General features: G+C 39.8%; 1 protein-coding gene across 1 annotated transcript; it reads left to right on the top strand.

Moving 5' to 3' along the window:
* The first annotated feature begins 751 nt into the window (after positions 1-751).
* Positions 752-11,923, top strand: hnrnpl (heterogeneous nuclear ribonucleoprotein L). Its single transcript, XM_053332299.1, has 14 exons — positions 752-852; positions 1,334-1,452; positions 2,992-3,229; positions 3,867-3,952; positions 4,064-4,160; positions 4,247-4,319; positions 8,987-9,022; positions 9,315-9,383; positions 9,493-9,743; positions 9,891-10,012; positions 10,107-10,308; positions 10,413-10,470; positions 11,046-11,141; positions 11,273-11,923. The coding sequence occupies exons 1-14, from the start codon at positions 769-771 to the stop codon at positions 11,329-11,331; spliced, it is 1,590 nt and encodes a 529-aa protein (XP_053188274.1). The 5' UTR covers positions 752-768; the 3' UTR covers positions 11,332-11,923.
* Positions 11,924-12,770: the final 847 nt, after the last annotated feature.

Below are 12,770 nucleotides of genomic sequence, written 5' to 3'. Positions count from 1 at the left end.
GTAAATCAAATTTTAAATTTTGGGTACACGTTTGTATGTACACAATCTCTTGGTTTTCTGAGCTGGGAATTTAATGCAATGGGGGGAAATACATTTTATTATATGACCCTCATCCCTCAGGATTAAGTAAAATCCTTCATGAAATTCTGTGACGCAATGTGTCAGGTTTGCAGTTTTTATGATGATGGTGATGATGATGATGATTATTATTATTATTGTTTTTATTATTATTATTATTATTATTATGCCATCAGTTTTATGGTTTACCCATACAGTCTGTGGGTTTACCCCACCCCATCTTCACCCCATCATCTTAATGATTGAAACGGTAAAGTGGCCAATAGCAACTTGTGTAGTATGTGACGTTCTGCTGGCTGCATTCAGGTATCGTGGGAAATAAGAATCCTGCTCTGAATGAATCACTGTCACGGTTACCATGTCGCACTTTCAGAAACATTATTATAATGAAGGGTCACTCATTCAAAAACGATCATATTGTGATCACAGGGTTTTGTTACCACAGATGGAGGGGCATTAATGTGTAGGAAATGCTTCATTATTGCAGTCTTTGTACCATTAGAAGGATAAAAATATTTACTAGAACAACAGAAGAATCTATGAAGGTTCAATGGAGCCGTCATTACAACTTAAAACACCTGACTGCGTATAATGAAAAGCCGAGTTGTTGCTTCCAACTGTTCAAACAGTGTTTCGTTATTCTCACACACCGTGAATGCACCAACAGCCCGGCATAGGGGACAGGACAACATGGCTGCTGCTGCGGGCCGATACTACGGAGAAGGCGGCAGAGCAACGAAAAGACAGAAAACCGAGGAAGGAGGAATGACAACGGTACATGTTTCTGTCTTTCCTTGTCTGTTACTGTTTTGTCGTGCAAACATTTGCTAGGTTTTGCATTTCTAATAGGATAATTCAGCTTCACAAAGTAGTGCTTATCCCACAGCTAGCTACCAAGCGAACCAATTGACGTCAAAGCTAACATTAGTTTGGTTATGTTTGTATGGACTGGTTTAGTTTGTCAAATTGATATTGTTTAGCAACTCAACGACACATATATGCATGTTATTTGAATGACGCTACTGAAACATATCATTGTCTTTAATAAATGATAAGCTGTGTAACCTTTTCTCAGTCTAGCGTGTAACGGTCTCGTAAAACCGGTTACTTTAAAACAGTAATAAATACTTAGAAGCATTCTAAGCATTCTGATATTTGCATCTATCTGCGGGTCTGCTGCCCCATCTCTCTCCACTAGAGGTGAGCGTATTTCCTATGACCTTATAGTCAGTCTTCTTGTGTGTATCGTTTTCAGGAGAGCTACGATGACCCTCACAAACCGCTCCCCTCCCCGGTGGTGCACATCAGGGGCCTGGTTGACGGTATCATGGAGGCTGACCTGGTGGAGGCCCTGCAGGAGTTTGGAGCCATCAGGTAATAACGGGGCTACTAAATAAAGACCCTGAGTTTCTCCACTATATTCTTCAGTAGTGTATTGCAGGTGTCACGGATCTGGTATGTTGACATTTATTGTACATGATGAAGACACTCAACATAATTACTATCCTGACTCATGTCTCGTCAAGCTGTCACGAAAGCCGTGTCTGCTGCACTGTATCATACAGTACACAAACCTACATGGAAGAGACTGTGTTTATTCTTTTATGTGACGCAAAATCAGGCATTGCTTTCCTAACTTTGTAAAACAAAATGTAACATAAATACATAGATATACATTTGGTCAATTGTTATTTATTCAAATAATGCTATCCGATACCAGATTAGTCCATTGTCACTGATATCCAATCCAGCTATGAGTCAGTATCGGACCGATATCTGATATTGGTATCGGTGCATCTCTAATACACAGTTTATCTGAGCCTGTCTGCTGGAAACAACTAGCTATTGTTTTATATGGGGATGATGATGACTGCAGTGAAACTTAAGCACGCAGACTGTGTACGGGCCAGGAAACCTAAATGAGCTAAAAGCTGTGTAAGGCTGCAGATTTGAGTATTAAATCTTACTCACTCTTTAATATGACCAGTGTTGGGCACGTTACTTTGGAAAAGTAATTAATTATAGTTACTCATTACTTCTCCCAAAAAGTAACTAAGTTAGTAACTGAGTTACATCAATGTCAAAGAAAATTAACTATTACGTTACTTAAAAAAAAAAAATTAAAAAAAAATTCAAATATGTCTAATTACTTGGCTGCCCCAATCAACGTTTAAAATTAAATTATGCTTAAGAAATGTACTAAAATGAAGTAAATAATATAATTGTACATGTAGCAGATGTGCAGCAATTAAATTTGTCGAAAAGCAATAACAATATAAACTTCTACTATATAACAAGGAAAAATTGTACTGGAAATGAATAAATAAATAAAAAGGTCCGGTGGGTGGGTGGGGGGGGGGGTGGTCTAATAAGCAGCAACACAAAGCTATCAGGACGCTTTGCTCTCACACGCGCTGCATTGATAGTCACATAAACCCACACACACACGCAGTCACTCTCTACAGCGCAGTCTTGCTCGCTCGCTCCAGATTCCGGGAGATTGTGTCTCATTTGCGTCCTACTCTGTCCTTGTGCAGCCACTCTTTAGCAGGGAGATAGACAGAGAGAGAGAGAAGCGCCTGTTCTGGCGAAAACCGCTTCAGTGAGGTCTGAAGAAGTAACGCCGCATTTGTAACGGAGGAAACAGTAATTCATTTGATTACTCGTTACTGAAAAAAGTAACACCGTTATTGCCATTACTGAATATGACTGAGAATCTCTTAATATGAAAAAACAATCCTGATATGTTGGATTGAATTTTCTCAGTTAGGCAAATTCTCAATAATTACAAGTCCAACCAAGTTGCCAATGATTTTAAACATCATTTAACTCATCCTTTTTATTACTGAAACATGGTTTAGTAATTCAGCTTATATGTTCTGTATTTTTTCCCCCTAATATATTTATCCATAGTTATGTGGTCATGATGCCCAAGAAGCGCCAGGCCTTGGTGGAGTATGAAGACATGAACGGCTCCTGCAACGCTGTCACATACGCAGCAGAGAACCAGGTCTACATCGCAGGCCACCCCGCCTTCATTAATTACTCCACCAGCCAAAAGATCTCGCGGCCAGGAGATTCAGACGACACCCGGAGCGTCAACAACGTGCTGCTGCTCACAATCATAAACCCCATCTATCCAATCACCACGGTAACATGATCGTCAAAACAAGCCTCGTGCTCAGTGACAGTGTCAGGTCATAATTTATGTAGTAACAGTAGGCAAAACTGGATACATTACGGTATGATTAGAAATTCAGAAAGAATCATTAGTGTATGTTGAACTTCATTTTCAACTTGACACGAGTCACAATTGAAAAGAAGTTGTTACGTTGCTTAGAAATTTAACAGGAGATATATTCATAAACCCATTTGCAGACAGACGTGTGTGAAAAAGAAGGGATTAGATTATTTTACATTTAGTGCTGAAAAACTACTGTTCTCTCCTGACTGTATTTAATTAAATCACATGAGTGATTCTAAACAAATGTTCAAGAATGCTGGTTTTTAACATGTTTTTCTGGATCTGAATGTTTTTAAAATGCAAATAATGTGTTTTTACCATTTATTATTTCCTCATAACTACAGTGAATTTTCTCTCTGCTTTGATATCACTGAATGATTTTGATAGAAGGGGGAAAAAAATCTAGCAATTATAATTTATTCTGTCAGATAAGCCATATTTATATGTTTAGTCATGTGTCATATTGTTAAAGGTGATGTGTTTGTTTGCATTTTAAGTGTGCTGAGTGTATAAATTGTCAAACCTGATTTTTGTGCCTCTGCAGGATGTCCTCTACACCATTTGTAACAACTGTGGTCCTGTACAGAGGATCGTCATCTTCAGAAAGAATGGTGTTCAGGCCATGGTTGAATATCCTCTTCAATAATTACACTTTTTACCTTTTATTGTTTATGTTTAATTATACGTGAGCCTTCAGAAATCTTCATATAATCAGACGTCACCTTAACTCAGTGCTGCCACGTTTGATTCGGTCCAAAGTGCGCAAAGGGCTAAAGCCTCTCTGAATGGAGCAGACATCTATTCTGGTTGCTGCACTCTGAAAATTGAATATGCCAAGGTAAGTATAATCTAGCTTTTGTACTTCTTAACATCAGAATGAGAGAGAACTGGTTTTATTTTATTTTATTTTTTTCCTTTCCGCAGCCAGCACGCCTTAATGTCTTCAAGAATGACCAGGACACGTGGGATTACACAAACCCTAACCTGAGTGGCCAAGGTAACACACAGTCCCCAACCCCTTCTTTCCCCCTTTTTTCTTCCTCTTTCCTCTCATGCCACTGTATGGGATGATTAGGGTTCTCTGCCTCCGGGGGTATTGCCTTTGATCACAGACGGAACAGTTTCCTTCCACCATTCACCACGCTGCTCAACTCAGTGTTCAGAGGCAGTACTCCTGTGATGCTGTCACAGACTTCATGCATTTTCTCGCCATACAGCAGGCACAAAGTAAGGGCATGAGGAGCAACCTCAAGGGCAGCAGACCTCAGTTTACAAGCTCATGCATGCGAAAAGTTCCCAACGCACCCGTCACGGTACCATACGCAGGCGCACCATTCTTCACATAGGTTCACATTCCCTGAAGAGCATGTCACAGCTGCACAACCTCACATCACTGCCTACTTTAACCCAGTACACACTTCAGAGGCTATCACACCTGTTAGCAAACATAGTGGAGATTTTATCAGAGCTTAAATTAGACATCGCCACCAGTCCGCTGAGCTGACTTGTGAGACCACTAGGCACGCCACTGTTTAAAGGTCCCATGAAATGACTTTGATGTACATGTATTTCTGCATGATGGCTGGACTTAATACTGAGAGGATGATGCTGAAACACCATAATAAACACAGTCAGTGGTTGTCTCTGTGTTGAGGAGGAGACCACTCATGTTGGATGGAGTTTCAGTCTAGGGTCACATTTTCTGGTACACATTGCTGGTGTGTTAGGCATGCAGCCATTGATAGTGTAACAACAGCTCTAAGAGCATTCTGCATTTCATGGGACCTTTATTGTAAAAACATATAATACAAACACACTTGATAGTGTTCTCTACAGTAACATTTCCAATTAGTATTTAGTGACACCGAATTTGAAGTTTGGTAGGACCAGTTGAAATGGAAATATGTTTTTTTAAAAGATAGGGACTACATCATTAGTTATTGGATATGTAATTTATTGATAAACTCTAAAATCAAGTGTATTGCATGCTTGAAAGGAACTTCACCAGGCACTTAGCACATTGCCTCTGTTACCAAAAGACAGGTTGAAATACAGAAGGTCAACTGTAATTACAGGCTAATAAGATAGTTATAGTAAGTAGTTGGAAAAAGAACATTCACTAAAATATAATGTGCTAGGAGCCTGATGGAGAAGAAGATACTGCTACATAATTGCCTTTAGGTTCTGTGCAGTCAGCAATAACATTTTGCTGGGATTTTAAACTTGATTACAGACAAATACTTTATTGTAGCTGTGTGATTTTATTTTATTTTTTTAACCAAACACTGTAAAAAAAAAGAAGAAAAAAGATGTAATTGTTTCTCTTGTACACAACCAAGACTACAACATGCACATCGCGACTTCCATCCGTGGGTTTGACATGTGGGATTCCTCGATATTCTTTAGTTTGTGCTGCCTTATGAACCTGAGGTTCTCCTTGTGTCCTCACTGTGCAAACTCACACAGGCTTACCTCAACCTCTACGCAGACACACGCTGCCAAAGACACAGCGGCTTCTACAGCTACAGTATAACAGCACCCACAAGCCATAACTAATGTAAACGAGCTCTGTGGCATACATCGGACACAGTGGGGCAACAAAACACCGGAACACAACCTCAACTCAGTACTTCCTTTATTCCAAGTTCCATCATCACCCCCTATCTCCTCCACCACCTGACACGGGAATCCATTTTATTTTCGGTGGTGGGCAGTAGCCGACATTTCAGTTTGAGGGACAGAAATACTCCCCCTTCCCACCCCCCCAAGGCCACGCGAACAGACACCTCGCATATCCACCACAGACTGATCTCGATAGATTGATAACAAAACAAAAAGCATCTACCACCACCTTTTTAAGAGTTTACAGCACATCTCATCTGCAGAGCCCACGAAGGAGCCGCCACTTTTTTTGACACAACACATTGATGATGCGGGTGGGAGTCAGGTGTGTGGTCTTTCGCGGGGCCACGCCCTCCTAGCCCTCGGGAATGTGCCCCCTCCACCCACCCACCCCCCGCCATGCCATAACACAACCACAGGGAGCAGCAGTGGAGTTTTCAGACACAGTCACAGCTCAACCAGGGAACAGATGACAACACATACTGGGGGCAGTAAACAAACAAAACAAACAGACAAAAAAAAAAAGAGGCCATTCTCTCTCTCTCTGTCTCTCAGACGCTTAATACTGCTCGTCCTCATCTTCCTGCGCCGAAAAAAAAAACACAACACGACAACACAGCAAGCTGAATATCCATGGCAACACGACAGCACATCGTCACGCAGATATTCCAGATGACTAATTGTTCAAGAGCTAGATGCCGTTTCACTTTGCAAGCCAATAAGCAAGCATCATGTGAGCGCCCCTTTTTTTGTTTTTTGTTTTTTTTAAACATGAGAAGAAATATCCACGGGGGGGCCTATGAAGACACAAGCATCAAACACCCATCAAGCATACAAGCACAGATGCAAACAGATCCAAATTCCTTTCCCAAAAAGCTCTCTACATTTATGGACTCTGGTGTTCTGTTTTTTTCCCCCCTCCTATACCTTCCTCCCCATTTCCTCCCTCCTTCTCTCTGTGCTGTTCTTGTGTTGTTTTTTCTGCGTTGTTTCATTTTCCCTTTTTTTTTATTTTTTTTGTTTTTCCCCTTTTTTTGCACTGGCCCATAGTGACGCCTTTAACGCCTCCCGTGTGATGCAGGTTTGGCTCTCTCTCAGTGTGTTCTGTGGAACAGACAGCCTGCTACTCTCTCAAACGGTGCAAATGTCCTGCTTTGTGGTCAGAGCACGGTAAGCTGGAAAAATGAGCCTTCTAAATTGCAACTTTAAAGAAAAATAGAGGAGAAAGAAAGAAAAGAAAGCAACCCAAAGCGAGCAGCGTGTCAAAAGCCAAGCATGGACATGTGGATGTACTTTTCTCTCTGGTGGTGGGGATGCAAGGAAGGAAAGAAGAAGAAGAAGGAGGAGGAGAAGGAAAAAAGAGTGAAGAGGGGGAAAATGAGTTGAGGCTGGAGTCAGAGGTTGGCGGGTAGCATCCTCGCTGAAGACTGCCCCCTACCTGCCCACTGTGTCCCATGCTCCATGTGTGGTGCTGTAAGTACTTGCAAAAACAATGACTGAATAATCTGACTTGATGGTTAAAAACTGAAAGATTATTGTGAAACTAAACCAATTTGACTGTTGTTGTCATACATTGTTGAGCATCATTGTCATAATGCACTATGATATAAAGCAGACTTTAGTAATAGGAAGGAGTTCAACAAAAATGGCCCTTAATTTTCTTGGCAACTTATTATTAATAATTTATTGTGAAATATTCAAGGAATTTGATAAGATTATTGTGGGTTACCTGGAGATATGAGGGAATGATTGGGCCAGACAATAATAGACATGTTGTTACTATGATATGTCTTAAAAGGAAGTGTTTGGAAAGCTCTGTGTGGATTTAACTTTGTTGTGACAACCAGCAGTTAATTTGGTTTTAGTCATCCATCAGATAAAAGGGGATTTTATTTTTCAGACATGTACTTTGCTTTAATGCTCCTTCATTTGATTTGTTTTTCGTTCTGTTCCTCAGAATCGCTCTCCACTGACACATTCATTTAGGAAACAGCAATTCGAGACACACCAGTGATTTAGTATGACTAACTTCACACCTGTCCCAGTGTGATACAATGCACTGGTGTTCATACCACAGTGTGTATGCAAAATTGACTATTTTGGTTACAGTTCAAGTTACATTTAGGATAATACATTTATTATACATAACACATATGAAATAGTTTTATGTCATATAGTAACTGTAACCAAAATAATGTGTTTCATGTAGATGTGAAATAATTTGTTATACTAGTGAAAATCTGTTGGCTGACAGACCCTTGTGTGGATCTGTAATTGACAACACATTCATTGATGATGTTGTTATCTTTATTGCAGGGTGGCAACTTCTAAAAGTAATGTAAGCTGGGATGTTTGCAAAATGCATCACAAGGGTGCAGCAGGCATTTTTTAACCTGCTGATGCTCTTCAGGAATCAGTGTAGATGAACAGCCATGACTTTTCACAAACATCAATTACTGATAATCAGGAGGAAAAAAGCCTCACTACACAACACTAGCTTTATTTTAAATGTCACTGCTTATAGTCTACAATAAATGATGTACTCAATGATCTACTCAGTGTCCATAACTAAGAAGAAGACTATGATCAAATATTTAGTGGAAAACAGCTCCATTTTAAAAGAGGACAAAAATACTGCTTTCATATTTAATTTTTAAGAATCTCTACTAAAGTTTGAGATGTTGAAGAAGGATGAAGATCTTTGGGTTTTGTTGAATGATGGTTTCGGGAAAGCTTATTTACAGCAAACATTCAGGTTTAGGCTTTTAATTTTTTTTCCATCCAAAATGTAAACTAGTCTAAAATCATGATGCCTTTTCACTACTGATATTACATCTGTATCTTATGCTGGTTTGTATAGATCTTATAGGTATCAATAAAACGTGCTTAGATTGTAGGTGCTTCTCATAGCACTGACGTATATTTTATTCTCTGATCCTCTACTTGAATTTTTCTATTCTATATAATTGCATAGGTGTGTTCAAGTTGTACTTTTATCAGTATTAATTTGGATTTGACGTGTGTATATGTGTACCTGTACAGATGCTGATGGTGAAGGCAATTGGAACAATTCACAAGGTGTGTGTGTGTGTTTGTTCTAGGATGGCAGATATAGGAGGTTGTCTTTTAAAAAATCATGTTTGAAGTCTTATCTTTCAGAATTACAGTTAAAAAAAATCTCCATTATGTCACACATTAGATCAAGTAGAGCCTGCAGATGTTTTTAACACTTTAGATGTCAGGCCCCCTCTGTTGCATGTCAATCACAGCCTTGTCCCCCTAGCACATAGCAGCCCATGTAAGGTACCTGCTTGATACCTTTTTAGTGAGGAAGCTGTATGATAGGCAACTTTGATTTTACCATTTTTAGATCCTAATGCCAATCCCAACAAACGTCAGAGGCAGCCTGCTCTGCTGGGAGACCACCCACCTGATTATGGTAAATATCTAGTGAAGAAATCGATCTGACGTGAAAGAATTGAGCAGATTCTAGCAAAGATGTTTTTTCCTCTTTTTTTCTTTCTTTTTCTTTTTTTTTTTAAATCAAGGTGGCCCTCAAGGAGGTTATCATAGCTATAATGATGATAGCTACGGCCCCCCTCCTCCTCACCGTATGGGGCCAGGTATGGGTGGGCGCGGTCGCGGTAGCCAGCGCTACGGCCCTGGATACGGCCCCCCGCCTCCTGAATACGGCCCTCACGCTGATTCCCCGGTTCTTATGGTGTATGGCCTCGAGCCCTCAAAGGTCAATTCTGACAAGGTCTTCAACATCTTCTGCCTGTATGGAAATGTAGAGAGGGTGAGTGGAATGAAGCTGAGCATTCATCACTTTGCTGTTAGACACCAACTATTGATAGCTGCAGCTGGTGCTCTCAACAGGTCACCGTCAACAGTTATTCACGCTCTTGTTTTGTGTGTAGTCAGCTGGCTGTGGTTCCTCCCTCAGGTTAAGTTCATGAAGAGCAAGCCCGGGGCAGCGATGGTGGAGATGGGCGACTGTTATTCAGTGGACAGGGCGATCACTCACCTAAACAACAACTTCCTTTTCGGACAGAAACTCAACGTTTGGTAAGAGCAGCTGTCCAAACTGTAGAAGGGGAAAAAAAGCGATGCAGAGTTAAATAAACACACGTAAGAACTCTTGGCTGTCTTTCCTCTGCAGCGTGTCCAAACAGCAGGCCATCGTGCCAGGACAGTGCTACCAGCTAGAAGACAACTCCAGCAGTTTCAAAGATTTCCACGGCTCCCGCAATAACCGCTTCACCTCGCCAGAGCAAGCAGCCAAGAACCGAATCCAGCACCCCAGCAACGTCCTGCACTTTTTTAACGCACAGCCTGACATTTCTGTAGAGATCTTCAACCAGGTGAGAAAAGCCAGCAGGACTCTTTCCATGAAGCACTGATATTTTCTTTTTCTTCCTTCAGCCACTTTCTCAACTTTTCAACTGAAACTGGTCTTTGCTTCCAGGTCTGTGATGAATTGGGGATTAAGAGCCCATCGAGTGTGAAACTTTTCACTGGAAAGAGTGAGTAATATGAGATGGAGCTTGAGCAATACTTTCTAACCGGTTTTGTCATGTGCTTTTAATGAGGATTCTGAAATCTAGATTTTTTTGGTCAAGTAATGATTGAGTAGGTAGACATGTGTAAGAATACAGAAAAATGCCTAAGTATCACTTTTCTTGACACTTAAGGTGTTAGACTCCAGAAGGCACAGACTGTACTGCCAGTTGCCAGCATACCATTGTATTTGGCTTCAAACTGATCCACATGATGGCTAATCAAAGCAAACACCAGCACTTCAAGCTGTTCCTTTACAGTAACAAGCTGTTCCCTGCTAACTAGATCATTTAAAGATGTAGAATTTTTGAGATGAGGAAAGAGTTGAATCAGTTTTAGCAACATAGATCGTTTTATCAAATGACAGAAAAAAACCCTTAAATCTCTAAATTTAGTAGAAATGACCTCAGTTTGTTTTTTTCTGGGGAGTTGCTGCAGCTGATTCTAAATGATAAAACTATGCAGAGTTTGGTTTAGTTGAGTGCATCAGCATACAGTTTAGTATAATGATGTATTGTAATCGAGTTGTCTTGTGTTGCAGGTGAGCGAAGTTCGTCCGGCCTTCTGGAGTTTGAATCCATCAATGATGCCATGGAAGCGCTAGCTATGATTAACCATTACCAGATGAAAAATCCCAGTAAGTCCTCATCTGCATCACGTTAACATATGAACATGGTTTTTAAATACTGGCCATGATGCATGTTTTTAAGTCTTCACAATGTATTCTGTCTTTGGATTTAAAATGTATTTCTTTCTCCTCACTCCTAGGTGGGCCTTACCCATACACCCTGAAGCTGTGTTTCTCCACCACACACCACGCCAACTAAATACTCAAACTATTTGTATTGTCTCGTGTCTTTGCATAGAGTATACTACAGTTCTGTTCTCACGTTCAAATGTTCAATCACTATTGACACAAACTAGGATTGATGTGATTTAGAACCTGTTACTTTAACTTTGATTTTGTATGATTTTATTTTACTTGTATCATGTTTTTTCAAGTCAGTTGTTAATTTTGTATGTTCACAACACTAGATTTGAATAACTCCTCACCCCACTACTCAACATATTTCGATGTGGACCTCAATTTTTTGTTTTTTAAATAAAGAAAAGAGTAACTGTTAATGGAGGCTGATTTAACCAGTTTTCTAATCTTTAGCGATTAGTTTGTATGCCTCATTAATTGTTCACTCTTGAAAGGTAAACATCCATTCACAGGAGAATAAAAATATATTAATTGGCAATTTCTTGACTAGTTTTCTGGATCAAAAGGTCATACTGAATTTTTATTGTTGTTCTGAAGTGGTTGGGTTTCCTTCCATGTGTTTGATACCTGGACCATAGAAGAGTCAATATGAAGAATGAAGAGCCCCTCCAGATGTGTTTGACACAAAGACATATAAAACACTCTGCTTGGAATAATAATTTGTGTCTGACATTGTTTTTCCACAAAGAAGTTGTTCCACATTGCTTACTGGACCATGATTGTCTCCAAGTATTGATCACATAAATCATGCTCATATCATGCTTAAATTTAAGATTTAAGGTGAGTGCAGATGAACTTTCCACTGTGTGCAGATGACTGATGCTTGAGCTCCACTGTGCAGATGATGGATGTGCTGTCAGGTAACTAATAAAAACACGTGTGTGTGTGTAGGGGGATTTAAAAGTATATCACACACTGAGATGGAAAAGTGTTCAATGTCAAAATTTCCTTCAGTAAACAGTATTACTTTGGCTTGAATGAACCAACTCAAAGTTCAGTTTCAGGTATCATCATATCACATAGCAGCATTAGGCTAGATGTTAACTTGGGCTGAGCAGATAACATTAATACACCTTATAAAGTAGAACCTGTAACTATTATGTAGTCAGGCCTACACTACTGCATATTTTCACTATTGTGGTTTGTATTCATAAGTATATTAATTGAAGCAGCATCGATTGATCATTTCTCCTAAATTGACCCTTTATTTACACACTCTGATAATGTGAATTATTTCGTATTCCACATCTACTTAAGGCCCACTTATTAAATTTCTACTGGTACTTAAAGCTGCATCTCATGGTGTTCATAACTAAATAAAAACATATACTGTCCATATAGTTTACAGTGAAAGTGGGTCCAGCTTTTCTTAACGTTTTTTCCTCTGGCATTATGTCAATTAGATAAACAATTCTCCAGTCAATGTCTTATTTTAAAAAAATTGAGCGCCTTTTCACTTCCTCCGTGACCTTTATAATTCCCTCTGTTGGTCGTTTATTA

The sequence above is a fragment of the Scomber japonicus genome, chromosome 13 (genome assembly GCF_027409825.1).
Source record: "Scomber japonicus isolate fScoJap1 chromosome 13, fScoJap1.pri, whole genome shotgun sequence".
NCBI lineage: Eukaryota > Metazoa > Chordata > Actinopteri > Scombriformes > Scombridae > Scomber > Scomber japonicus.
Note: the sequence above shows the minus strand (reverse complement) of the source record. Positions and strands in the feature narration are given on the sequence as shown.

Excerpts from the sequence above, each read along its gene's own strand:
- hnrnpl (XM_053332299.1), top strand. The coding sequence starts at position 769 with ATGGCTGCTGCTGCGGGCCGATACTACGGAGAAGGCGGCAGAGCAACG. Across the intron at positions 9,744-9,890 it reads TGTATGGAAATGTAGAGAGG|GTTAAGTTCATGAAGAGCAA; the intron begins GTGAGTGGAATG and ends TTCCTCCCTCAG. Across the intron at positions 10,471-11,045 it reads GAAACTTTTCACTGGAAAGA|GTGAGCGAAGTTCGTCCGGC; the intron begins GTGAGTAATATG and ends CTTGTGTTGCAG.